This window comes from Danio aesculapii, chromosome 2 (genome assembly GCF_903798145.1).
Source record: "Danio aesculapii chromosome 2, fDanAes4.1, whole genome shotgun sequence".
NCBI classification, from domain to species: domain Eukaryota; kingdom Metazoa; phylum Chordata; class Actinopteri; order Cypriniformes; family Danionidae; genus Danio; species Danio aesculapii.
Genome location: NC_079436.1, coordinates 35,685,699 through 35,711,041, shown reverse-complemented (window position 1 = coordinate 35,711,041; position 25,343 = coordinate 35,685,699). Strand labels below are relative to the sequence as shown.

General features: G+C 36.7%; 1 protein-coding gene across 4 annotated transcripts in view; it reads right to left on the bottom strand.

Annotated features, from left to right (window-relative positions):
• Positions 1-555: 555 nt before the first annotated feature.
• smg7 (SMG7 nonsense mediated mRNA decay factor) overlaps positions 556-25,343 on the bottom strand; it is a 33,112-nt gene continuing 8,324 nt past the window's right edge. Inside the window, exons 5-23 of one of the 4 annotated variants that reach the window (XM_056478134.1) lie at positions 23,672-23,843; positions 21,879-21,950; positions 21,632-21,782; positions 21,393-21,528; positions 21,137-21,299; positions 18,953-19,109; positions 18,372-18,442; positions 18,204-18,264; positions 17,979-18,119; positions 15,737-16,154; positions 15,511-15,652; positions 13,917-14,296; positions 11,246-11,590; positions 8,370-8,519; positions 6,648-6,725; positions 5,967-6,123; positions 5,703-5,873; positions 5,164-5,318; positions 556-3,216 (exon numbers count right to left, since the gene is read on the bottom strand). In XM_056478134.1, the coding sequence (XP_056334109.1) occupies positions 3,103-3,216; positions 5,164-5,318; positions 5,703-5,873; positions 5,967-6,123; positions 6,648-6,725; positions 8,370-8,519; positions 11,246-11,590; positions 13,917-14,296; positions 15,511-15,652; positions 15,737-16,154; positions 17,979-18,119; positions 18,204-18,264; positions 18,372-18,442; positions 18,953-19,109; positions 21,137-21,299; positions 21,393-21,528; positions 21,632-21,782; positions 21,879-21,950; positions 23,672-23,843 (3,234 nt within the window). In that variant the 3' untranslated portion in view covers positions 556-3,102. The remainder of the gene's footprint in view (positions 3,217-5,163; positions 5,319-5,702; positions 5,874-5,966; positions 6,124-6,647; positions 6,726-8,369; positions 8,520-11,245; positions 11,591-13,916; positions 14,297-15,510; positions 15,653-15,736; positions 16,155-17,978; positions 18,120-18,203; positions 18,265-18,371; positions 18,443-18,952; positions 19,110-21,136; positions 21,300-21,392; positions 21,529-21,631; positions 21,783-21,878; positions 21,951-23,671; positions 23,844-25,343) is intronic. The other 3 variants (XM_056478142.1, XM_056478150.1, XM_056478159.1) reach the window with 3 other exon arrangements.

The window sequence follows — 25,343 nt, the reverse complement described above, 5'->3', positions numbered from 1 at the left end:
TATATAATATAATATATATATTACATACATATACATATACATACATATACATACATATATATACATATACATACATACATACATACATACACATAAATATATATATATACACACACACACACACACACACACACACACACATACATATACACAAACACACACACTTTACAAGCTACTATTTTTCAGCTTAAAGCATAAAACAAGCCTTAAAACATAGTAATACTATCGTAACATTGTACTTCATTCGCAAAACAGATGAGAAGCGTTATGCCTGTAATTATCCATCTGTCTAAATGAAGCAAATTTGGCAGCATGCATATGTGCGCCTATCAATGCTTTTTTCTATTTAAAGTTTTTACAACGGGGGCATAATTTGAATACAGAATCAATTCTGAACATTTGATCATGTTAGACAAAATTATTTTTCTCCCACCCCTAATGCTGTAGGTCACTGGTGTCCTGATGTTAGTCAATCAAGGTGAATACGTCCATGAATGATGTCAAAAAGAAGGAATGAGAGACAACCCAATGTTTGAAGAACAGAAAAGACTCAAGTCTGCATATGAGGACGTTTATTTTATTAAAGGCATAGCTGATTCCAGCGTTTACAAGTGTCCACAAAGAGACAAGAACACAATAAATCAAGCCCATTATAGAAGGAGATATCCTCACCCCCAACTTTTCCCTGACAAAATCCTCTAAAAAAACAAAACAAAAAAAAAAGCTTGACTGGATATCTCCCTCATCCAAAATACAAGGCATTCTGAAAGATGGATTTCATGCAGAGTTTCAGGAGTGGCAGACTGAATTTAGGATTGGGACAAACTTTCTTAGTGGTAATTAAATTGACTGTAAAAAGCTGGCTGTTATTTTTAGCTTTACTATTGGAATGTTATTATCACGACCCAAAGGCGCAAGGCTGTTGTCCTGTGATCAGCACTGTAATGTACATCACTACGGAAGCCACAATTCAAAGATGGATACAGGACAACAGGGGAAAAGAAAAATCCACATTTTGCAATGCAGGGTTTGGGAAAAAAAAGCACATTCACACAAGACCACCACAAGCCCATCCAAAATAAAAGAATGTCAATGCGTCCAAAGCAACCAATCAGAGCACAGGCTTCTAAAACTCCTTGCTGAACGATTCTAAAACAAAAGATGAACAGAACAGGGTACGCAGTTCCCTCAGAACAGGTTTCTTTCCCAACCAAACTCATCCTTTAAGGTTCCATGTAATTATTTATTCCTCTATTTTTTTATAAGATTTTAAATGCAACAAGAGAAGCACAATCACACGGCAAATAGACACATCATTTAAAGTTCGTCTTTAATAAAATGTTCTCTACTCAAAAATAAAAACACGCTTTATTCTCATCATACAAGAGAGAGTACGTCTTTTGTATAACCTTCGAACGAAACCAGCTTTATAGATACTTCAACCAATCCAACAGTAACCCCTGGCCCCAGAACATCTCTAGCAAACAGTGGCACCCAAACAAGGCCTACTCAGTGCTATATATTTATATATATCCTCTACTCAAAGAGAACCATTAGTTGTCAAAACAATATGACCTTGAAGAGAAAAAAGGCTGCAAGCAGGGCATCTGATAATGTGACTGTTAAAAAAAATTGAGTCACATGACACTATCCTGATGCAACCAACGATATAGGTTTTCAGAGTAAAGCAGTAATTGGGCTAGCGCTCTTCCTCTTTTTTTTTTAGTGCTTTGAGCATAACGGGTGCTTGGGAAAGCATCCTTTCGAAGGTACATTGTTAATATAGAGTACAGTGGAACTGGTACCTGGAAGTAAATTCAGTGTCTGTGAGCTTGCTTTGCTTTGGGAAAACGGGCTTCCCTTTCCTTTCCATCAAGCTGTCGCCGCTGGACCCGGTCACCTCGTTTTCCTCAATCTTCCCTACAGTACCAACCGTGATTGCTATGCTAACGATTCCTTAAAACAAAAATAGAGAAAGAACAACAAAAAGGAATAGAGAAAACACAGACCAGGCACAAAGAGAGCTGATAAAGCTTAAAACTATTAATAAAAAGGCAGAACATGAACGAAAGAAGCCATTATGCGTTTAAGCAAGAGAATAAAGAAACAAGGAGAGGAGGAGGGAGAAGGGGAGGCACACATTTATATCGAATGAACTCCCCCGTTAGCAGTAAACTATCGAACATATTTACCGAATAATATTTCAGAGAGCTAAAACTGCTACAGAACAAGTCACAAAATACAGTATTGTTAATAATTGCAGTCTCTATTGCAGCTAATGATACTACATCCTACATCTATAGTCTAACCCCCAACTCCGCTTGATACTGATTGAGCTATAATGTCGCTAGGAGCTTCATAATGGTTCAAACTTTTATTCGTCCCGTTTACCGAACTCTTCTTACAAAGTCGACAGACTGTACATGAACGCCACCATGATCCATGCCTGCGTCAATCTAAATCCTAATATTAGAGCGCATATTCGCATAGTTAACGCCGATCACATCACATCGTCATCCTTCATTCGTTTGTTCCAACTTTTTTTCTCCCAATTCTAAAGAGCAACACGAATCCCTCTAAGAAAGTGAGACTTGGAATAAAACGCAAAACCAGTCCTTCCTTCTTTTTCTTTTTTTTGTCCCTTGTAATCCCACGTCTGTCGTCGATATACATCCCGACACGCACGCACCTAACCCCTCCATGCGCCGGTCGCAATGTAAGCAGGTGGCATGAGGGCGTCTACTCCAGAGTCTTAAGTCCAGATGAGACAGGAGAATGAACATTAGACCCCCAAAGGAAGCGAGGTGGCAATCAGAGAGAGATGCTGCCCCTCAGAGTCAGTGTTCGGCAGCGGCTACGTGCTTGTACGCCCTCACGGGGACAGAGACAGAGTGAGTGAGAGAGATAAGAGGAGAGGAGAGGGCTGCACACGTCCCTCTTCGGTCAGGCGAGCGGTTCGTTTTGAGCCTGTCGCTTCGCATCGGTCGCCGTCTCCAGTCTCCGCGCGCAGGTAATGCCGGAAAAATTTCCGATTGGAGCTTGTGGTTTTTCACCTCTTCTGTTGAATCATGTTTCACACAAGTGCATCTACCCTGTGGACTCTCAGTGTGGCGGATTCATGTTGCCGTGTCCGCGCTGCTGCTTCTGTTTCTGCTGCATCAGGAGCTGCTCCAGTGCAGACGGACCGGGCTGCATCATGGAGCTCGACCAGATTGACTACAGAAAAGAGGAGGGGACAAAAATTGAAGATAGCGTTTGTGCAGAAATTAAATTATAAACAGTGTTGCTCCAATTTTGTACTCTCTATTTTCATGCCTCAAAAAATGTACTTGTCAGTGTAATGACTATGAGTGTCCAACATTAAGTTTCAAAAAAATTATATCTAAAAGTATCTCATGTCCATTTATTCGCAGGATTCAAATGGGTATTTACAAATTATGTCTGTATCAAAAAACTATGCCTATACCCTCATTCACTATATTCCCTACTTTAGTCCACTAATATAGTCCAGTTAATGGAGTGAAAGAAAATTAGTGAATTTGAGCACTATGTGCATGTGGGGGCTCGTCCGGGATGGGAGTGAGGTTTACGGGAGTGAGTGTAATGGAGGTTAGCTAGCGAAGTGCTATGCAGGTAAACCTTACTCACTGGCAGATGCTAGAGGCCATGGTATTTAGCCTCCTTGTTAGAGCAACCAACACCAATACAAAGAATTGCTGGTTGGATCCCAGCTCAAAACGAGATGGGGGCAGTAGGACCGGTGGGTTAGAGTTATTTTACACTCACTGAGCTGGAAATATAATCTATTAGACCTATTAAATCTATTACACCCATTAAAATTATGGACTTGAAGCTTATGCAATAGCATTGTTGTGAGGTTTAAGTAAACATAACCTTTTTAGTTTTTATAGTTTTATTAAATTTAATTATCTTAAATTGGTTTTTAAATGTTTAAATAATCTTGTTCCAATGCTGTTTTCTGATCTAATCATTAGGCATCAAACACAAGCAACTGCTAATGGTGACTGTCTTGTTCCAAAGTGTAAGACCTCTTTTGGTCAATCTGCTTTCTTTGTTAAGGGACCCAAATTGTGTAATGATTTACCTGTTATCCTAAAAAAGAAAGTAATATAAATGTTTTTAGTAGTGTTCTTAAAAAGTGGTTAAAAACAAAACAGCAGTGTTTACACAAATAGTTTACTATTAGTTTGTTGATCATGCCGCCACTGCTTTTGCCTTATTTTATGTAAAGAATTATAATGTTTGTGTGTTTATAATGTGTTTTAATGTTTATAATATCTATTTCTAATCTATTTCATTTTCATTTTAGGTCAAGCCTCCCGTGGACAGGTGTTGAGAATTAGCTAGGCTGCTAAAACACAAACAAATGCATTTGGCTGTCCAGTGTAATTGTGATGTCCATGCCAAAATAAATACATAAATAAAAAATTTTAAATAAATAAATAGTAATAAACTAAGTATTTTGATTTCTGTCAAGTACACAAGTGTTAATTTAACATTCAAATCATTTATTTAGAAACTTGTGGTCAGATGCAGAAACTCATTCAGCATGCCAACTCGTAGTGCATTACAGGTATTCTCTAGCTATTAAGTGTACATTAGTTGTACACTTGTTATTGCAGTGCATTGTGGGATTGACTGAGTGTACATCTACTATGTTTCTCGAACACTAGTACAAATGGCTGCTCTCTCTAATAGTGCACTATTTAGGGGTGTAGGAGGCAATTTTAAGAAAGAGCCTTTATGTTTTTTTTTCTCATCTAGCACACACGATTCAAATCGTCAGTTTATTTGCAGAGCTGAACTGAATGTTTTCTCATTATGAAAACATATCACATATGCAGTGAAGAGAACAGGTTTGAAAATCCCTGGCTTAAAGTGAGTGAAGGATCTACAGTTGTTTTTGGTTTTTCTTAGTAAATTGCAGCATAAAAGGAGTATTTTGACAAGTATCAAGACAACCTATTAAGGTCAGCATTTTCAGAAAACAAATAGCATTAAGATTCAGTTTGCTTTTCAGTAAAGCCTAGTATATATACCTAGACACTTGAATTAAACGGCATGTGTCTTTTTTAGTAAGGTCATTGCTGGTTAAAATTAAAAAGTCCAGCATGAAGCATTACACAGAACATTCTGTGCTACCTTGAAACTGTCAAGTAGGACAGTAGAGGAGTCCTCCATTGGCATGTCCTGAGCAGCCCAGGTGCTGGTTGGCGCCCCCTGGTGCCAGCTGTTGGTCTCTGGAACAGATGAGGTCGAGGCAGAAGGCAGGTAATCCAACCCAAAGCCACCCACACCTGAACAAATGATATATATGCATTTAAACAACAACAACAACATAAAACGTACATTTCTGAATAAGAATACCTTCATACTGTGAGACTACTTCAAATTTTACAACAGTTGATGCAATTAAGTGAATTTTACAGAATAGAAATTAATGATAAAGATAAGTTTTTAAAAATCTGTTCTATATTCAGTTCACAATGCTTAAATAATCTGAATGGGTACAGGATATAATGCAAGTTACTTAACATTTAGTTTAAGACCAGGTATTTTAAGATGCAAGATTTTAAGATGTGGATCTATGAATTCCCATTAATTTATTTGTTTATTTATTTATTTACTGTACCATTACTATTTTTTAACAGAACCACGACAACGTGCTCAGCATCAATTACCAGTCTTATCAGCCTTCCAGCGATCATTTGCTCGTCGGTCTCTGCTGTCTGGCGTCCCGATGGGGCCAAAGTTGGAGAAGGGCATGGAGCCGTGGCTGTGGGTGGGTGGGGATGAAGGCAGACTGCTGGGATTGGAGGAGTGAGGGGACTGGCTCGCTGGGGTCGAGTGATCTACGATAACAAATCATAGGTACATATGATTAAAAAAAAAAAAAAAACATGCTGCTCACATGCTATACAAATCACATATCCCAATATTGGTACCTGAGCTGGCAGGAAGGGAGGGAGACCAGGGATTTCCTTCAAATAGGGAATAGAGCGAGGGCTCCTGATGCATCATGGGTGCATCCGGCTTAGATGAAGGTGCCATGTTTTTACCATAGGCCTCACTAAAAATGCTGTTGTTCTGGTAGGAGTTATCCTGTAAAACAACAGCAAACATAAATATTGTTTCATCATTGTTTTGATTTGTTTATGAGCCTTACATTCATAGATACAGTGAAGTGAGAACAAAAAGGAAGAAAAGTATAAGGAATGTTGCAGGTCTAATTCAAATTATAAGTCTACATGTCAGTGTAAACAACTTAATTGCAGTTGCAGTCAAAATCAGGTATACAACATTCAGCAAAGCAAAGTTACATGGTGATTCAAAAAGTCCACAACTTTGAAAATCTGTATTTATTCAAAGAAACATGATGGAATCTTGGGAAATAATCAATATGAAGAGTAATTAAAGTTTTGTCAGTAAAAAACAAGTTCATAGATGTTCAATATGACCTTTTCCAGACACTCGAGCGACATCAACCCGAAAGTATTCTTTTTGAATCACCCTGTATAATTCAATCCCGTTTTGTAGGTAAGTACCGCCACCTAGTGACTTTTAATCCATAATGCGAAGAGGCCTAAAGAGCACGGTTAGTGAGCTAAAGAGCTGCACATGTTTACCTGAATGGAAAATCGGGGAAGAAGGGAGGACTGTCCAATCACATCAGCTCCACTGTCTAGCCGAGACTGATTTGGCAACTAGAGGGACAGAAGCACAAATATAAGTAACCTGCAAAACACAAGTATATTTCAACATCTCAAAGCAGACTACAGTACTAGAATTACATTTCCAGAGAGCCAATCATACAAACAGTATATATAGTGCACTACACATATAATCTAAAGCCTAGACACATTAAAATACAATTCTCATTATCTTAAAACCATTTAAGACAAAGGAATCTTTCTTTAAAATGTATCCCATGAAGTTGTGTGTAATCCATTTATAACCCATTGATGTAGTTTATTAGTTTTGACTTATTCTAATAAGTGGAAAAATGCTATATTAAATGGCTAGGACTATCTACAGTTGAAGGCAGTGAATTTTTCATGTATTTATTCATGTAGTTTTAATAATTAATTATTTTGTCTTTATTCAACTAGTTATTTTGCAAGATACTAGCATTCAGCTGAAATTGCAATTTAAAACTAAGTTAATTAGGCAAGTTAGATTATTAGTAAAGTCACTGGCCAATTGGGGTTGGGTCGATAGACGATAGACATCACAATGCTGATCCGGCATCGCAATTCTCTGCCCCACCCCTATCGCAGCAGCAACCCGCGCATGAAAAATACACACTTAGGCCCCATTTACACTAATACGTCTTAGTTTTAAAGTGGCATTTTAGAATGAAAACGATCCACACTGGCGTTTCATCTAGCATTTCTGAACGGCTCTCCATCCTAACTATACAGCTGAAAACGCACATCACGTGACCACACACACACACACACACAGCAGCAAACGTGCACATCTGAGCTCTAGGCAGTCAGTGGGTGCTTTGAGCACAAAACTCCAAAGAGCAGTGCACATCGAACAGTTTATCAAGGATGTACTGCTGGATGGCGTCTCACTATAGTTGTTTAACGTGATTTTTAATTAATCTTGCCTCTATTTAACGACTCTTTGGTCTTTTGAATCTATCAGATAACGTGTAACAGCGTCAGTACACTGCTTCAGTCTTTCGCTTTCACGCTTGTACTAAGTAATTTTAGCAAAAACCTCAGATACTGTTGGTTGGTTCCTGTTGGTTGTGCACCTTATTTAACCAACTAAGTTTGTCGATGCCATTATAACGACACAGATCACTTTGCCTATTTATGCCAGAGTCCTGCGGAAGAAGTGATTGCCAGGTGGTAATTTGTGTGTAACTTCTTTATTTATGATTTGGTTATGGGTAAAACAAAGACAATGCGGGTCATGTTGTTGAAACGGTGGGCTACAAATAATTAATTCAGTATGAATTAATTGATTTTTCACAAATAATTTATTCACAGCCGCCTACGATGATACCATGGTCCATCACGATGATTTCACATTAGACATCATACGATGACAAATTAGTCGACATCGCCCAACCCTATGGTCAACAGTGTTTATCTATAGCCAATCAAAACTCTTAAGAGGGCTGATAACATTGATCCTAAAAGCTATTTAAATATTTGAAAACTGTTTTTATTCCAGATAAACTAAAACATTTTAGGTAATACTGTGAAAATGTATTTCCTCTGTTAAACAACTTGAAAAATTCAAATTGATTGAGTTTTTTAATAAACAAAAGCCTTTCTGAACACGCTCTATCCACTCCTGTCTGACGACATGATAGGAGGAGGTCTACATACAAACATGTTCCTTCCAGGAGCAGAATTAAGAGGACCAGCCAAGGCCTGGTAGAAATCATGAGGTTTAGTAAAGAGCAGCTCCTCCTCCTCCTCAAAGTCCGCCAGAGTCTTTAACAGGTCTGGGGGCAGAAGAGGGGAGCTCTTGTTGTCCTAGTGAGAGACGTGGCACAAAGGGGTAGAACAGAGAGAGAGAGAGAAAGAGAGAGAGAGAGGGAGGGAAAAAAAGGGATGAGAGAAACAGGATGTAAGAAAATAGGAAGCGGCTTGTCAGAGGTTTCTGAGGGAAAAACAGCAGACTGTAAAGATCAGTGCCATTCTCAACATGACTTCTGCTCAACAGTACGCGATAAAGCTCTTTGACAAATGTAAGGCAACACTTAAATGCATTAAAGAGTCCGTCACGGTAGAGTTAGAAGATGGAAATGTGAAATAAGAGATGAAATACCAGAAGGCATGCATATCTCAATAACTGCAGAGACCATTGTGGCTGTAAATGATGCCAAGCTTACACTGGAAAAAGTGTGATAATCACAGAGTCATAACAGAGCTTACAGAAGCTATGCCAGAGGGGAAAGGGGAATGAACTGATTGACAAATGACAAGGGCTGAGTACATGTGTGGAATGAAACGCTTGCTTACTGCTTAGGGAACACTGTGCCATGCGGTACAGTATTAATCCATAATGCGGAAACAGAATTATGAAATAATAAATGTTTCAAACATTTATGAACTACACTGCAATGCGGAGTTCCAATTCACATATTATTTATGCAAAAGAGGAAATTAAAATTAGAATTAGTTTGTCCCTAATCACAGTATGTTGAAATGAATATTCCAACGTCTACTATTTCAGGTAAAAATTCGAAGCGCAGACCCTTGGACACTCTAATGGCTCATATTGCATTTTGGATGATGATGCAATACCAACCAACTACATCCTCTGAAGTAGGCATGCATCGATACCATTTTTTTGGAACCGATCCAATCCCAATATAAACCGATACAGCGCCGATCCTGATACTGTGCTGTTTTTTTTTTTTTTTTAAATAATACAGTTTCTTGTGGTAAACTCAAATAATATATATTTTTTAGTAAAAATAACAGACCTATAGGCCTACTGCATATGACAGACCACAGAATCCAACTAAAAACATGATAAACTAGGCTACATTATTTGAGCATTCGTTATGACATTCATCTGTTGTGGTCCAGCTTATGTTTCCTTTTTTAATATTAAGATTTTCTTTGAAATCTGTAATAGTCTACCACTATTGACCCTAATCAAAACACAAACTGGTTTGTTAAATAAAATATTGATCTAAATAAAATTACAGTAAAATATTCACAGTTTCAGAGTAGCCTACATTAGGCTAAATAATTTTCTGTTATTGACAATCCATATTGCGCCCATCAGTTTCACTTATTAATTTAATCAACTAATTGTCCACAATGAGCCAGGCTTTACAAACTATTCGCAGCACTGAAAGTATTCCCCTCGGAAGAATAAACTCGGTCGGAAAAATGAGAGAACAGAAATTTTTAATATTAATCTTACGGAGTGGCGCACATTGCATCAGCGCTGCCGGTGCATGAATGGAGCGCTTGATGCATCACTGAGACAGCGCGCAGCCCTCCGGTTTCTGCGGACACTTTCAAAACTTAGCAGCACAAGGGGAAGAAATCAGTGCGTTGAGGATCTGTGCAATGTATTACTGAGCCTTTTCTAATTTAAAATTTCAGGTAAGCCTAACCCTTTCTACTCCAGTGTTGCGAATTGTGATCTGCTGATCTAACAGACACATTTAGAAACAGCAATGAACTCCTTGTTGCAGGTCAAAATTAACCCATTTCATGCAAAACTAAATGCATTTCTCCAATGATTACTTATATTAACAGGAACAAATAGTTTTGGAGAAAGTTTTTCGAGATGCCATGAATGCGACACACAGTTTGAATTGTGAATGAATGGAGAATGATTGACAGGAGCAGCAGTAGGAAGCGATAAATGAATTTAACCACTTGAAAATTCATCTGTACTTCACATTAAATTATAGAATGGTTTCAGAACATTTGGGATATAGTAGGCATACATGACAACTTTCTAGTGCCTCATAATAGGCTACCTTCATGGCTTTTGTTGGCTTATTAATTACACAGAATATAGCACACAAGCAAGATCGGATTTGGATCGGTACCAGCTGGCCGATACCCAATCCAGCAAAAATATGCGGTATCGAACCGATATCCAATCCAAGTAACGGGATCAGTGCATCCCTACTCTGAAGTATACATATTATAAGTAGGCAAATTGGGATGCATTTTTAAAGTCATGTGTTTTAAATTAATGAAAACTATAAATTAAACATGTTAAATCTACATTTGTTTAAAAGAATAGTTCACTTGTTCCAAATCAGTTTGATTTCCTTTTTTCTGTTGATGCCAAAAGAAGATACTTTCTATTTTAATTCTATTTTATTTGTATAGAGCTTTCCCGAATAATTAACATTCCAAAGCAGCTTTACAATCAAAATCAGAAAAAATGTTGAAACCCAGTAGCCACTGATTTCCATAGCAGAAAAAGAAAATACTAAAGAATGACAACTATTTTTCAAAATATCAATGCAAAAACATTCGAAACAAGTGAAGGGTGAGTAAAATAACGACAACATTTTTATTTATGGGTTAACTAATCATTTAAGATATTTGTCTGTTTCAGACTTCCAAAAATCAAGTTAATAAAAATAAATAATAAAATAATAATAATAATAATAATAAATAAAATTATTAGATTTCATTAGGGTTGAGTCTAATTTCTTAACCTGAACGTTTATAGCATACTAAAATTGTGTCAATAGATAAAACAAAAGAATGCTCACTTCATATGGAGGGCCTCTCGGCATGTTCTCCTGGTCAGAGCAAAAGACTCCAGGCTGACGTTTGCCCATTCGGTCCGTCATTGCGCTCCTGCCCTCTCCTGCCATGTGGTAAGGGGGGTCCCAGTAGAAATCCTGCACTTTGACCTCTGGAAACTTCATCTTCTTATCCATGCTAGGCTGTGGAGGCTGCATGCTCATAGGGTGTTCAAAGAGCTTCATTGGGTCCTGGGTGGGCATGAAGAAAGGCTGTTTGACTGGCATCTGCATGGGCATTTTCTGCATGCCGGGCTGAGTTTGGTGCTGGTTCCACATTTGGCCAGGCTGCTCAGGCACCTGCATGTAAGACTGCAAAGACAAAAATAAATGCGATTACCCAACAAGGTCAGCAGGATCCATGTTTTTAAGTGGTCTCCATGGTAATCGGATTTGTCAGGGAAACCAGAGAATAGATATTGACCCTCAGCACCACGAGAGCTAATTAATTGGTCAAAATAAAAGCAACAAGTAAAAATGGCATGGTTATTTCATTAAGGTATGATGGTTTGGATTTTCTGATGGATGTCCGCTCCAGGATGTGGAAATTCTCTGAGTCTATCTGTGCTTTAAGCAATCAGGTTAAAACACCTATATGTATGATTCAGTCAATGACGTTATGTAAGAGTATAATTGTTGATGCTTTTGAGATTGTAAGCAGAGTGGCCTAGGAACTCATTGCGATTGTTGAAGCTGGCTTCTGCTGATGAAACTGCAAACTATTTTCATAAAATTTCTTTTTTATTGAATCTCTGACTCGGTCTCTTCTTCATCTGACACACTGGTCATTCTTTGGGTTAAAACTAAAATTTTCCTACAGGTAATATAGGGCTGCATGATACTGGAAAAAAAGGTGACAAACACTTCATATAGAGTATATTTACTGTAGTAATAAGGGTAAGTTATGCATATTGGCATGTAACCAACGTTACTCCGAATCTATTCCAGTACTTTATTTTATAGTCTGGGTATTTTGCATGTACTTACAGTGTACGTACCTAAAAAAGTACCGGATTTTACAAGGAAACTTGGATTAAAGTTAGGTACTATCCCTAAACCTAATCATTAACCAGATTATTTAATCACTATGATAATATTATGTATTTGCAAAATCAAAATGTTCCCTATATTGTTAATCTAAAATTAATACTTTGAAGCTCTGAGTATTAATATGCACTTAATATAAACACACTGTAACAATAACTGCTTTACTCAAGAAGAAGGTTTGAGCGCAAACAATTAGCAGCTAAACAATTAGGGTGCTTTCACACCTAGACTTTAGTTTTAGAACCTGCCGTGTTTCCCCAGTTGGTGCAGTTCGTTTGGCATTTGTGAATTCAGCAATCGCACTCGGATCCACACCAAAACAATCGGTCCGAGATCTAAAAACAAACTTGAGCGGATAAATAGTAGTGAGAAAGCAATACGATCAGAACCAGGCTATCACAGTGTATTATGGATATGTAATATGCATATATGGCTATATGAAGAGAGAATTATGATGTAGTATGTCATTCCAACAAGTAAATGTGTGCTTGATGTAAAATACGAAAGTGAAAGCATGCTGAACTATTAACGAGAGCTGTTTATCCATTAGGAAAATTGACAAATCAGCAGTCTTGGTTTATCTGTTATTTCTCTCTGTAATGTAAAGCCAATAATGCATAAGCGAACAGTTATGTATGAGAAAGTCTTTCCTCTGATGTATATTTGGTGACTATGTCTGTGGGTGTCACCATTCAAAATGAAAGCGCAGCGTTTCGCTTATAATGTCTTATTGCTCATTGTCATAATTTAAAATAAGGACGGATGGACTGTTTAGTCTCCACTTTCCTTCCTAATCTGCAACTGCCTCTCTGGCTATACCACTAACTGTGCCCTCTCTCTCTCTCTCTCTCCAAAAAAAAAAAAAAAAAAAAAAAAAAAAAAAAAAAAAAAAAAAAAAAAAAAAAAAATTTTTACTAATGCTTTGCTTCTTAGACTTTACACACCTGAAACTTGTCTATAGCACTTGTTCACTGCTGCTCTTATAGTTGTGTAAATTGCTTCCTTGTCCTCATTTGTAAGTCGCTTTGGATAAAAGCGTCTGCTAAATGACTAAATGTAAATGTAAATGTAAAATGGATGGCAGCTGAGCGGGACTCTGCAAAATAAACTGTGAAACTCTGACCAATGTGAGGAGTTTTACTCGCACATGACTTGTTTTAGCTCTTTTGGTCCGTTTAGAAACTTTACCGTGTGAAAGCGAACCGCACCAAGAACAAAGTGCAACAGTGTAACGATTTAAATCCCTGTTTCGGAACAAGAGAATCGATCTGCATGTGTAAAAGCACCCTTAGACTTTTTTCATTTGAGTGTTTACACTTAGGTTTAAAAGAACACAAAACTTTCACTAATCATAAAGTAAACATAGTAAAAAAAACCTTCATAAATGAGTTTGCAGTGGGCAAAATTTCACTGTTTTTGACCTATTCAACTGATTTTTACTGTGATGCAAAACTAGAATTAGAAGAAATGCTAATTTTATATTAACCAAAATAAGAAACATACCATAACATTACTGTTGTACTGTAATATAAATATGAAACATAACATTAAGCAATTAATAAAAGAGTGCAATACCACAAATAAACCTTACCTGCTGCATGCTGTGATGATGTGGGGGGCTTTTCCCAAGCTGAGAGCTCTGCTTGGTGGGCGATTGCTGCTGTTGTTGCTGCTGCTGCTGTACTTGGAGCTGCACAGATTGTTGCAGAGCCTGTTGGGATGTTTGTGGAGGGGGAGGCTGGGTCTGCTGAGGCTGGGGAGGGCCCTGGTTTAGGGCTCCAGGGCCCGAGGGCCTCTGCTGGCTGTAGGGAATGTGTGAGGGTTTCCCAGCCTGGACAGGATTGCCAGATTGAGGATGAGAAGCGGTCTGAAGGAAGGGTGTGGGTACAGATACACCAGTGGGGAAGGTGAAACCTGGGCTCATGGAGAACGCCACAGGAGGAGGGATCACATATGCTGGTGGGGGGAAACCTGAAGGAGATAATAGCAAGAAGAATGAATATTGATATAAATAAGAGTGTCTATTGTGTTGCTCTTACTGAATCATACTAAAAAGCTTATTCAATTATAACATAATAGTATTAATAGTATAATAGTATTATAATATAATAATACAGTAGTATTAACCAAAATAAGAAACATACCATAACATTACTGTTGTACTGTAAGGCAACGTGACATCACATCTGCTTTACGCTCATGAATTTGTATTTGGTTGCACAGCATTACAGTAGTACATAGTCTTGCATGTTTTCCAAGCTCAAGCAGCTGGATCAGCAACAATCTCTCCTAAGCAATGTGTTGTGTGTTTGGATATAAAACTGAATATGAAAGTTTTTGTAAAGGAGAAGCAATGCAAGGCAGACTCTTTTTTTTTTTTACACAGTTGAAGTCAGAATTATTAAACCCCCTTTGAATTTTAAATATATCCCAAAGGAAGTTTAACAGAGCAAAGAAATTTTCACAGTATGTCTGATAATATTTTTTCTTCTGGAGAAAGTCTTACTTGTTTTTATTTTCAGAAAAAAAAAAAAATTAAGGTCACAATTATTAGCCCCTTTAAGCTATTTTTTGATAGTCTACAGAACAAACAATCTTATACAATAACTTGCCTAATTACCCTAACCTTCCTAGTTAACCTAACTAACCTAGTTACGCCTTTAAATTTAAATTTAAGCTGTACAGAAGTGTCTTGAAAAATATCTTTTAAAACATTATTTACTGTCAGCATGTAAAATAAATCAGTTATTAGAAATGAGCTATTAAAACTATTATGTTTAGAAATGCGTTCTCTCGTTTAAACAAAAATTGGGGGAAAAAATAAACAGAGGGGCTTATAATTCAGGGGGTTTAATAATTCTGAATTCTAATAATTCAACTGTACATGTATTGCTAAGCGCAAGTTCTCTTGCTCTTTGTCATGTTGCTTTTACTGTCTGTTTATTTCTGTAGTTGTGCAAAGCATATGCTACGCCCTTTCCTGAAGATGAGCTGGGAATACCAAAACAACTGTTTTTAGGCACGGCCCACAAACCACATTTTAGCATGTTACAGTACCTTATGGGATTTTTAGAAACTTCAGACACATTCGGAGGACACCTGAGATCAGTTTTGCATTTTGTAAAAGGGCATACTAGGTTCCTTTAAATAGTCAGATGAGGCATTTATAAACTGTTTAATTATACCTGGTCTGCTCGGCAGAGGAGGGAAAGCTCCTGGGTGGTGGATGGGAATAAACTGTGAAGAGCATGTGGTTTGAGTCTGTGTGACTGGAGTCTTCCTTGCCTCAGACACTGGAGTCTTTCTCAGCTCAGTCTGAGTCTTCACCTATGAAAAAAAAAAAAAACAGTAAGAGGAGGGTTTGAATATTCGCACATCTAAATGAAATCTAAATAACAATTTGTCTCTAACCTGTTTCCCAGCATCTGTTGTTTTATCATGACTGTTTTTCTTCACCTCGCTCTTCCTCTTGCCTTCTTTCTTCTGCTCGTTCTTCCCTTGTATTCCATTTCCTTTATTAAATCCTGCTCTGTCCTTCCCAGCGTCCCTCTGGTGCTGGTTTCGGTTCTGCTCTCTGCTCTGCTCTCGAGGTTTGATGTTCTCTTTAAATGTGACCACAGGTCTCTCGCTGCTATCTAGTCCACTGTTCTGGTTCTTTCCAGCTGACAGGACTGACTTCAGGCCATGGGTGCTTTCGTTAGGGGTCTGTTCGCCATTAGAGGACTCCTGGAGGACCGGTGTGTCTTTTTCCTGTGGCTCTTCCACCACTATCTCAGGGATGTCAGTGATGAAGAGCACAAGGCCATCACTTATGCGACACTGGATTAACCTATTGATGGCAAAAGTAATCATGTAATCATGTCTTATATACAAAACGTATGTTTGTATATAAGCAAGCAAAAAGCTGATTAGAAAATTTTAAAAGAAAATGAAAAAGACTTGATAAGAAAGTTCTGAAAAAATAAAACTTGCAAACAAATATTTGTCTATGATTCAAATAAAAATCAGCCTCAAAATAGTCATTGTTAAAAAAAAGCATATAGAAATTTAAAAAAGAAAAAACATCCAAAAACACGAAAATCGAAAAAAGTAAACAAGGTAATTAAAACCTAAATTATTACAAAAAGACAAAAGACAAAAATAATTGAAAGATAATACATTGTGAAAAATATCAACTTTTTAAAAAATATCCCTTGATTTAAAAATAAACTAATAAAAAAAGAAGACATTAATTGAAAAAACTAGAAAAAAAATGTTAAAGTAAATGGAAATTTCATAACTATAAATGCAAATGGAAAAAGCATTATTATATAGTGAAACATTTCAAATAAATAAATACAGGTAAAGGAAAAATAAACAGAAAAAGCATAAATCATTTTAAATTAGGGATGCACCGATACCATTTTTGGAACCAATCTGATCCTGACACTAAAATTCTGAGTATCGACCGATACAGATTCGATGCCAATACAGCCGTTTTTTTTTTTTTTTTTTTTTAGTAACATAAAACAGTTTCTATAGTTCTGGTGATGAACTCAAATAATATATCTTTAATAAAAATAATTTCACAGTTTTAGAGTAGCCTATATTAGCCTAAATAATTTTCTGTTAACGACAATGCATATTGCGCCCGTCAGTTTCATTTTTATTTATTTAATCAACTACTTTGACCACAATTAGCCAGGCTTTACAAACTATTTACACTCTCAGCACTGAAAGTATTCCCCTCGGAAGAATAAACTCAGTCGGAAGGATGAGTGAAACGTATTGTGAGAATAATTTTATGAGTGGCGCAAGTCACGTCTGCGCAGATGGTGCATGAATGAAGCGCTTGATGCATCACTGAGACACTGCGCGTAGCCCTCAGGTATCTGCAGACACTTAAAAACTCAGCAGCACAAAGGGAAGAAATTATTGCGTTGAGAATCTAGTTTTAAATTCCAGTTAGGCCTACTTTGTGTGTGAAGAGCAGGTATTAACCCTCTCTACTCTAGTGTTGCGAATGCGATCTGCTAATCACACTAACACAACGCAACATAGTTTAGAAACAGCAATGAACTCAGTGCTGCGGGTCAAAATTAACCTATTTATTGCAAAACTAAGTGCATTTCTCTACTGATTATTTAAACTAACAGGAACAAATAATCTTGTAGAACGTTTTTTTGAGTTGTCATGAACGCGACACGCAGTCTAAATTGTGAATGAATGGAGAATGATAGACAGGCACAGCGGAGAGAAGCGCTGAAGTGAACATGAATTTAACTGTACTTCACATTAAATTATAGAAAGGCTACAGAACATTTGGGATATAGTAGGCATACATGACAACTTTCTAGTGCCTTGTGATAGGCTACCTTCATGGCTTTTGTTGGCTTATAAATTACACAGAATATAGCACATGCGCAAGACAAGATTTGGATCGGTACCAGCTGGCTGATACCAGATACCCCAGCAAAAATATACAGTATTGAACCGATATCCGATCCAAGTATCAGGATCGGTACATCCCTATTTTTAATGACTAATTATTATCATTTTTAAAGTTTTCAGCATTTTTGTTTGTTTATTTTTGTTCATGATGGTGGCAGACCTTAAAGTCCAATAGAGATGAAAATAGTCATGAGTACAAAATGCAAGAGAAAGAATGGCTCACCGTGGTTGGTTATCAGCCACCCACTTGCCCAGGCTGATGAGTCTCTGGTGTCTGGCATGAACTAACAGACTCTCTTTTCCAACCACCATTCCCTGATGCCCTTTCGAGAAGTCCAGCATCCTGGAATCATTGAAGAATAGCCTTAAGACACCAAACACAGCTAAAACAGTCATGTGTGTAAAAGTTCAATCAAGAACAATAATTTATAAAATCAAGAAGGTTTACCTCAAAGCAGGCCGAAGAGCCAGAAAGCCTTGCAACTCAAACTCCTCAGGCAGTGGAATCACTGTGAAACAAACAATCATGGCTGTTAGCAAAAAAAAAAAAAGAAGTGCAGTATATCACGATGACCTAAAGAATTGAGTAAAATGCATGTAATGTAGTGCTCACTACCTGATGCATTTGATACATCCTCTTCTTTAGGCTGAAAGCTGTTCAGAATGGACACCAGCCATGGCCAGATGCTGCGAGATGCCAAAGATGTGTCATTTTAACAGTATTCAGTGCCTCAAAATCTTGGCTCTTACAGAACCAAATGTCATCATGAAAAAATACAGACACGGCATGCGATGGATTGTGAATATTGTTGCTAGGATTAGAGTTTCTCAAACATAATTTCCTTTATATAATGATACAGATTATCTACATGATCATGTACCTGTTAACCAATATTTACAATTTACTTTCATTTATTTTCCACAATGAAAACAAAAACTGATCTGAATAAATATAGCTTTAAAAATATATATATATTAACTTGTATTAAACTTAAGAAAAATATCAGTAAACCAGATTTTCTGTCATTCTTTAGTTGGGACTAAAATTATTAATTGAGATCCAGTAAATCATCCTTTTAAGAGACAACATGTTTCCAATTTAATACAAAATAAACACAAAAAAATACTAAATCAACCACTATTTATTAATAATAATATTTCTCTTTTTGGTGAAAAAAAAAAGAAAGGGTTTCTTACTACTGTCGCTTGTCCATGGCACTCTCGTTAAACACAGTGGGTCGAAGCCTCAGCCAGTCCAGAGACACTTTAATGGCAGGCAGTGGACATTCTCCCATGATCTCCTCTCGGTTCTTATTCAGTAAAGCTCGACTTAACATCACTCCAAGGAACGACACTGGGGAAAGACAATTATATCACAACACTGCGCAAAACAATATTTGTTAGGCTGAGCTTCAAGTTTGTTTTATTTTGTGGGAGCTATCACTTTTTCTTTTAACAAAACATACAATTATTATTTATACATTATCATTTATACAATAATTAATAGCTTTGAAATCAGCAGTTGGCCTTTTTAGAATTGAAATGGCTTATTCTAAACCCCAGGGAAATGTAATGCTTGTATATTTAGCTCTACATATCACACTTGATAAGGTTATTATCTGGTTTGAAAATTTCTGGATATATTTGTATATTTATTTATAGCAAAAAAATTGCTTTTCATTGACTCAGAGATAAATGTTCATGATGATTCATGATGAACATTTTTGGCCAATACCAAATGTTTGCGCATGAAAATATCTGTTGAAACAAATGTTGAATAAAACAATATTAAGCACCTCTTTTCAATTGATAAAAATGAGAACGGTTTCTTTAGTACTAAATTAGCATACAATTTCAGAAGGATCATGTAAAGGCTGGTCAAATCAAGAAAAAGGCTGCTACAAATTCAGTTTTGCCATAATAGAGAGAAAGAGAGATTTTTTACAGTATGCTATATACTACTTACAATATGGCTGTGTGAACGTTGCGATTACCTAAATCGCAAGATGCTGCGATATGAAATATGTATTTAATTTCCCCCGCCCAGAGCAAATGCATGCATGGCATCAGTGTGTGACAGTCTTACTAGCTAATTGAGTGCGCACACTTTTGTTCTGCTCAATCTGATTTGCACAACTGAACTATGCGAAACGCCCACAAAAAAAAAAAACACAAACAGGAAAGCGTGGACGAGTGGGATGATGGTGTCCTGCCTCTTCAGAAGCATTAATAGGCGAATTAATATCAAAGAAAAACAGGACATCAGCAATATGGGAAGTTTTTGGTTTCACAGTCACAAAAAATTTTAAAGTTGAATGTTTTGATAACTTCATGTGTATTTCACGTGCATTCATGGCTCGAGATTCAGGTATGTGCGTCATCTGGAGTGGCTGACTTTAAATGTAATGTACTATACAAATATAATTTGTCATTTTTTCATAGGACATTTATATATATAAGCATTAGATGCAGAATTTTAAAGCAGTTTAACGATTTAAATGTTTCTTATTGGATATTACCTTATTCAATGTGACTATACGCATGACTTTATGCGGAGTTTACGGCCTACAAACTACAGTTTGCTTTAAGAACATGTTAACAAATTTAGTTACAAACTAGCTAGTAGTTACAAAGCCTCTAGTGTGGACTTTACCTTCCAGTTTAAGAAAGGACTTTCATAGAGCTGGTGCAACCCTACCCAGGAGATAACTAATGACATAACGCACTACCTTACTAAAGACACGGTGCTTTTTAATGCAGTGACCAAAGAGGGATTAAAAATAAATAAATAAAATCTCATCTAAATGCAGGATAGGGGATTTACACTTCCGTCTCAAACCAATTTTAGCCATTTTGGAGTACCACAGCTGTATCTTTAACGTAATGATATTTTGTGTAGCATCTGTGATAATTATTTTCTTTTAGACAATGTAAGCTACAGAAAGGCTCTTATAAGCCATATTAGTTTGCTGAGTGTTCTGTATTTTTATAATTAGTATTTTTTGTTTGTATAATAAGCTACATTATCTCCCTAATTTGAGTTCATCTTGTTTACAGAAAGGTAAGGTCATTTTATTTGTGCTTACTGATTGCTCCAGAGAAAAATGAGTGTTTCATTTCTGAATATTTAAAAACAAATTTGAATAAATGTTTAAGTAAATTAATATATTTTCAGTTCCTTTTCTTAACTAATTCTCACTGCATTTTAGCAGTATGAAGCTACTATACAGATTATTAAGATGAAGCCTGACTCCAAAATTATAATCACAAATCAAAATCGCAATATGTCAAAAATGTGATTAGCTTTTCCCCCCCAAATCGCACAGCATTACTAATTTACGTTACTAAGGTTAAAAGAACAGTTTTCTGAGCAGTACATACTGAACAGGCCGAGGAGTTGAATCCAGCTGATCTGCTCATCGGAACTGTAGCTATGCTCATCTGCCTCATTGCTCAAGTCTCGGAGGTGATGCAGTTCGAACAGGTTGATCACTGTGATGTGAACCAGCTGCTGGGAGCTGAAGGCTTTCTGGAGAATCAGCCTCTGTGGAACAAATTAGTCAGGAAAAAACGTAGTATGCAAAAATCAAACAAAAAAAATTTGATGAAGTGCTACGGCTGGGGATTTTGGCTGTACCTGGAACTGCTCCTCTAGTTTCTCTCTCAGGGTGTTCAGCTTATCCAGGCTTTTGCAGAGATAAACATGGCCGTGGAACTTGATGAAGGCTTTAATGAAATCCGACACACTCCATTTTGTTTTGACCTCATCACGGCTGCAGTTTAAAGAGAAACAGGGCAATTTAAGTACTAGCTTCATATGAATACACACCATAATGTGAGAATGTAAATGCAAACATTTTAAACAGGTATTCTGACCTCTCAAGGGCCTTGGAAAGAGCTTTTTGTAAGTTGGTGGAGGCAGCAGGAAAGGGGAATTTGACGGCAATGCTCCTGCAGTAGTAGAAGATTGTTGTGAGGTGGTCTCCTTTAGAGGAGGCCAGTATGGCCAGCTGATTGTAAGGTTGACCTGAGAACAAAATATACATTTTAGTTAATTTGTTTTTTCATTCTAATGGCAACGGTGTGGTTGAGGATGTGAAGACATGCAGAAACAAATACCAACCATTAGAGGGAACAAGTTGAGCTGCATGTCTGTAGTATGACTCTGCCTGGCTGGTTTGGTTCCGATAACGTGCTGTAAATTGCACAATAAAGGGCGCAACCAATTTAATCCTCAATTCTTCACAATTTCTAGACTTTCAAATGGTTTATGCTAAATATTGCCAAAAATACCAATACTTTGGTACGAAGTTGGTAGTTAAATAAAAAACACATAGTCAATACACATTCTGACTTAAACAGTTTGTTCACTGTGAGCTCTGCTCAAATCATTCTATTATGACCAACACAATGTAAATAAAGACAAATTTTGATTATCATAATACATTCACTGGCCACTTTATTAGGTGCACCTGTCCAACTGCTCGTTAACACAAATTTCTAATCAGCCAATCACATGGCAGCAACTCAATGCATTGAGGCATGTAGACATGGTCAAGTTGATCTGTTGCAGTTCAAACTGAGCATCAGAATGGGGAAGAAAGGTGATATAAGTGACGTTGCGGTATAGTTGTTGGTACCAGACGGGCTGGTCTGAGTATTTCAGAAACTGCTGATCTAGTGGGATTTTCAAGCACAAATATCACTATGGTTTACAGAGAATGGTCCGAAAAGAGAAAATATCAAGTGAATGGGATAGCAGGATAATACGCCATGACAAAGCGTGAACCATCTCAAACTGGTTTCCTAAACATGACAATGAGTTCACTGTACTTAAATGGCCTCCACAGTCACTAGATCTCAATCCAATAGAGCACCTTTGGCATGTGGTGCAATAGGGGATTCACATCCTGGATGTGCACCAGACAAATCTGCAGCAACTGCGTAATGCTATCATGTCAATATAGACCAAATTCTTGGAGGAATATTTCCAGTGCCTTGTTGAATCTATGCCATGAAGGATTAATGCAGTTCTGAAGGCAAAAGGCAGTCCAACCATGTACTAGTAAGGTGTACCTAATAAAGGGGCCGTTGAGTGTATATCCACCCATATATTGTTATGCTTGTTTTGGAATACTGCATTAAAAATTCCTTTGTGAATCAAAACAAAAACTGATTTGAGTTTGACTCAACATATCCTGTGACTAACCAGAAGATCAAATTCAAATTCTGAAATGCCTGAGTCAAGTACATGCAGTAAAGTTAACCAAATTAAAAGGTTGGGCTGACTCTGAAATTGCAGTACTTGACCTTGTAAAATCTGACATTTTGCATAATGCAATAAACCTTCCACCACTTGTACTGTTGAGCGTTTCTTTGTTTTTATTATTATCAATATTATTATTCTTTTTAAAAGATTTATTTTTGGCCTTTACCAAGTTGATAGGACAGTATTTCAGACAGAAAGTGAAGTGGGAAATAGAGAGAGAGAGGGTAGGAATGGGAAATGTCCCCGAGCTGGGATTCGAACTCAGGACGCCCTGAAGTGCTACTGCACCATATGTCAGCACGCTAACCACTTGGCTGTTGCTCCAAGAAAGAAACGTTTTTCATCTTACTGATGCTCCACGTTAGTGTTGAAATTTTATTAATGATTCATAATTTATTTATTTATAATTTTTATTAATTGCATCAGCTAATTTGTTTAACATATCTAAAATGTAGTCATATAATACATTAAAATAATGATGCAAAAGACTAATAAACTAGTACAGAGACCAATATAATTTGACTGTTTTTGACTGACTGCTGAAATTTTGGGACCATAACAACACTGCTTCTAAATATTTTAATGTTGATAAAACCATGTTGCTAATGATTTCCACAAAGCTGAAGAAAAATCTTGTATGAGCTCACCAATATCTCCGAGATGGACGAGACAATGCTGGCAGATGTAGGAACAGGAGCTGGGCTGGGGCTTCACGATGGCGCTGGTGCTGCTCTGTTTATTGCTGATGATGCCAAGCTGAGATGACTTCACACGGCAAGGCAAGTCCACATTAAACACTGTGCACAGCTCCTGCAACAGCTGAGATCCAGAAAAAAAACCTTCTCAAAAAAAACAGTACAGATTGAAGGAAACACAATCATTCGGAAAAAAAAAATAGAACACAGACATAAAAAAAAGAGTCATATTTGTTTGTTTGTTTATGGTCACATCAGCAACTTATGGCTATTTCATGACCAGATTTACATTGAAAAAAACATCACATAATAATAACAATAATAACTTCATAATTCAAATAGAGATTATGCAAAAAATACATAAATAAAAATAAATTTTACCAAAAAAAATACAATAATTAGACAAAATTTATCAGTACATGTATCACAACTTGAAATTCTTCCCAGGGATAAATTTTTTAAAACATCCAAAGTGATCTCAGTAAAGTCTTGTCTAGTAGTCTTTAAAATTTCACATTCTACAAAGTCATGTGACACGGTACTAGTCTGTATGTTTTAGCCACAGTCTGCAGAAGTAGGGCTGTCAAAAGTATCGACTTCGGTACCAATCAATACAGAAGTTTTTAAAAACGTCCATTTCCCACTAACATTTGAGCGCGTTCTTAAACGCCGCTGATTAGCCATTGTCTTCAAGTGCTCAACAGATATGACTGTGATTGGCCAGGAACGTTATCAGTTTACCCCTTCCACTTCACTGCTGTTCATCAAGTGCAAACTCAGATACAAGGACATTGGAGCATTTTTAAGCCGCGTTGATCAGCTGATCTGTCTATAAGCTGACATAGAGCAAACCGCTGATAGATCGACATGGCTTTGAAAATTTTTTAGCTGAACATTTAAGATTTTGAACAAGATACAACAAAGCCAAGATCCACCCAACAGAAAAGTAAAATATAATAAAAACAGTAATAGTGCAATAATAGGGACAATATCAGGATCGAAACATATCTAATACAGTCTAGGGCTGCATGATTTTGATATAATTTCAAAATCAAATTTTATGAAATATAATTTCATAAAAGAGCTGCAGGTTTGATGTGGTGGTTTTAACAGCACCTAGAAAAGACCAAACATACTCACAAAGTACGCTACACTAAGCGTCTGTTTATTTAAAACCATTTTTTCATGACAAATGAAGAAAATAACTACAGTGTTTTAAAATCAATTAAATAAATTATATATAAAATCTTATATATAGATATATAAAACCTTAAAAACCTTTACATTTAGATTGTTATTTTTCAATTGATTTCATAACATTCACTGTGTATTGACAATGCTTCCCATTCACAATTTTAGATTTTACTTTACAGCACAGGAATTCATTTATTTAAATGCATAATTTATAAATACAGTTTTATATATATATATATATATATATATATATATAATTTGTATTAAAATTGTCCTTTAAGACAAGCAGTGAGATATATGAACTGTACCAATAATTTTACCTGCTCAAAGAAAACACTCTTTTAGAATGTTTGAACAAAATTCAAGTACAGAACAACATGAACATTTACAGAAAATAAATAAATGTATTATCCCGCTTGCTTTTTGGGCA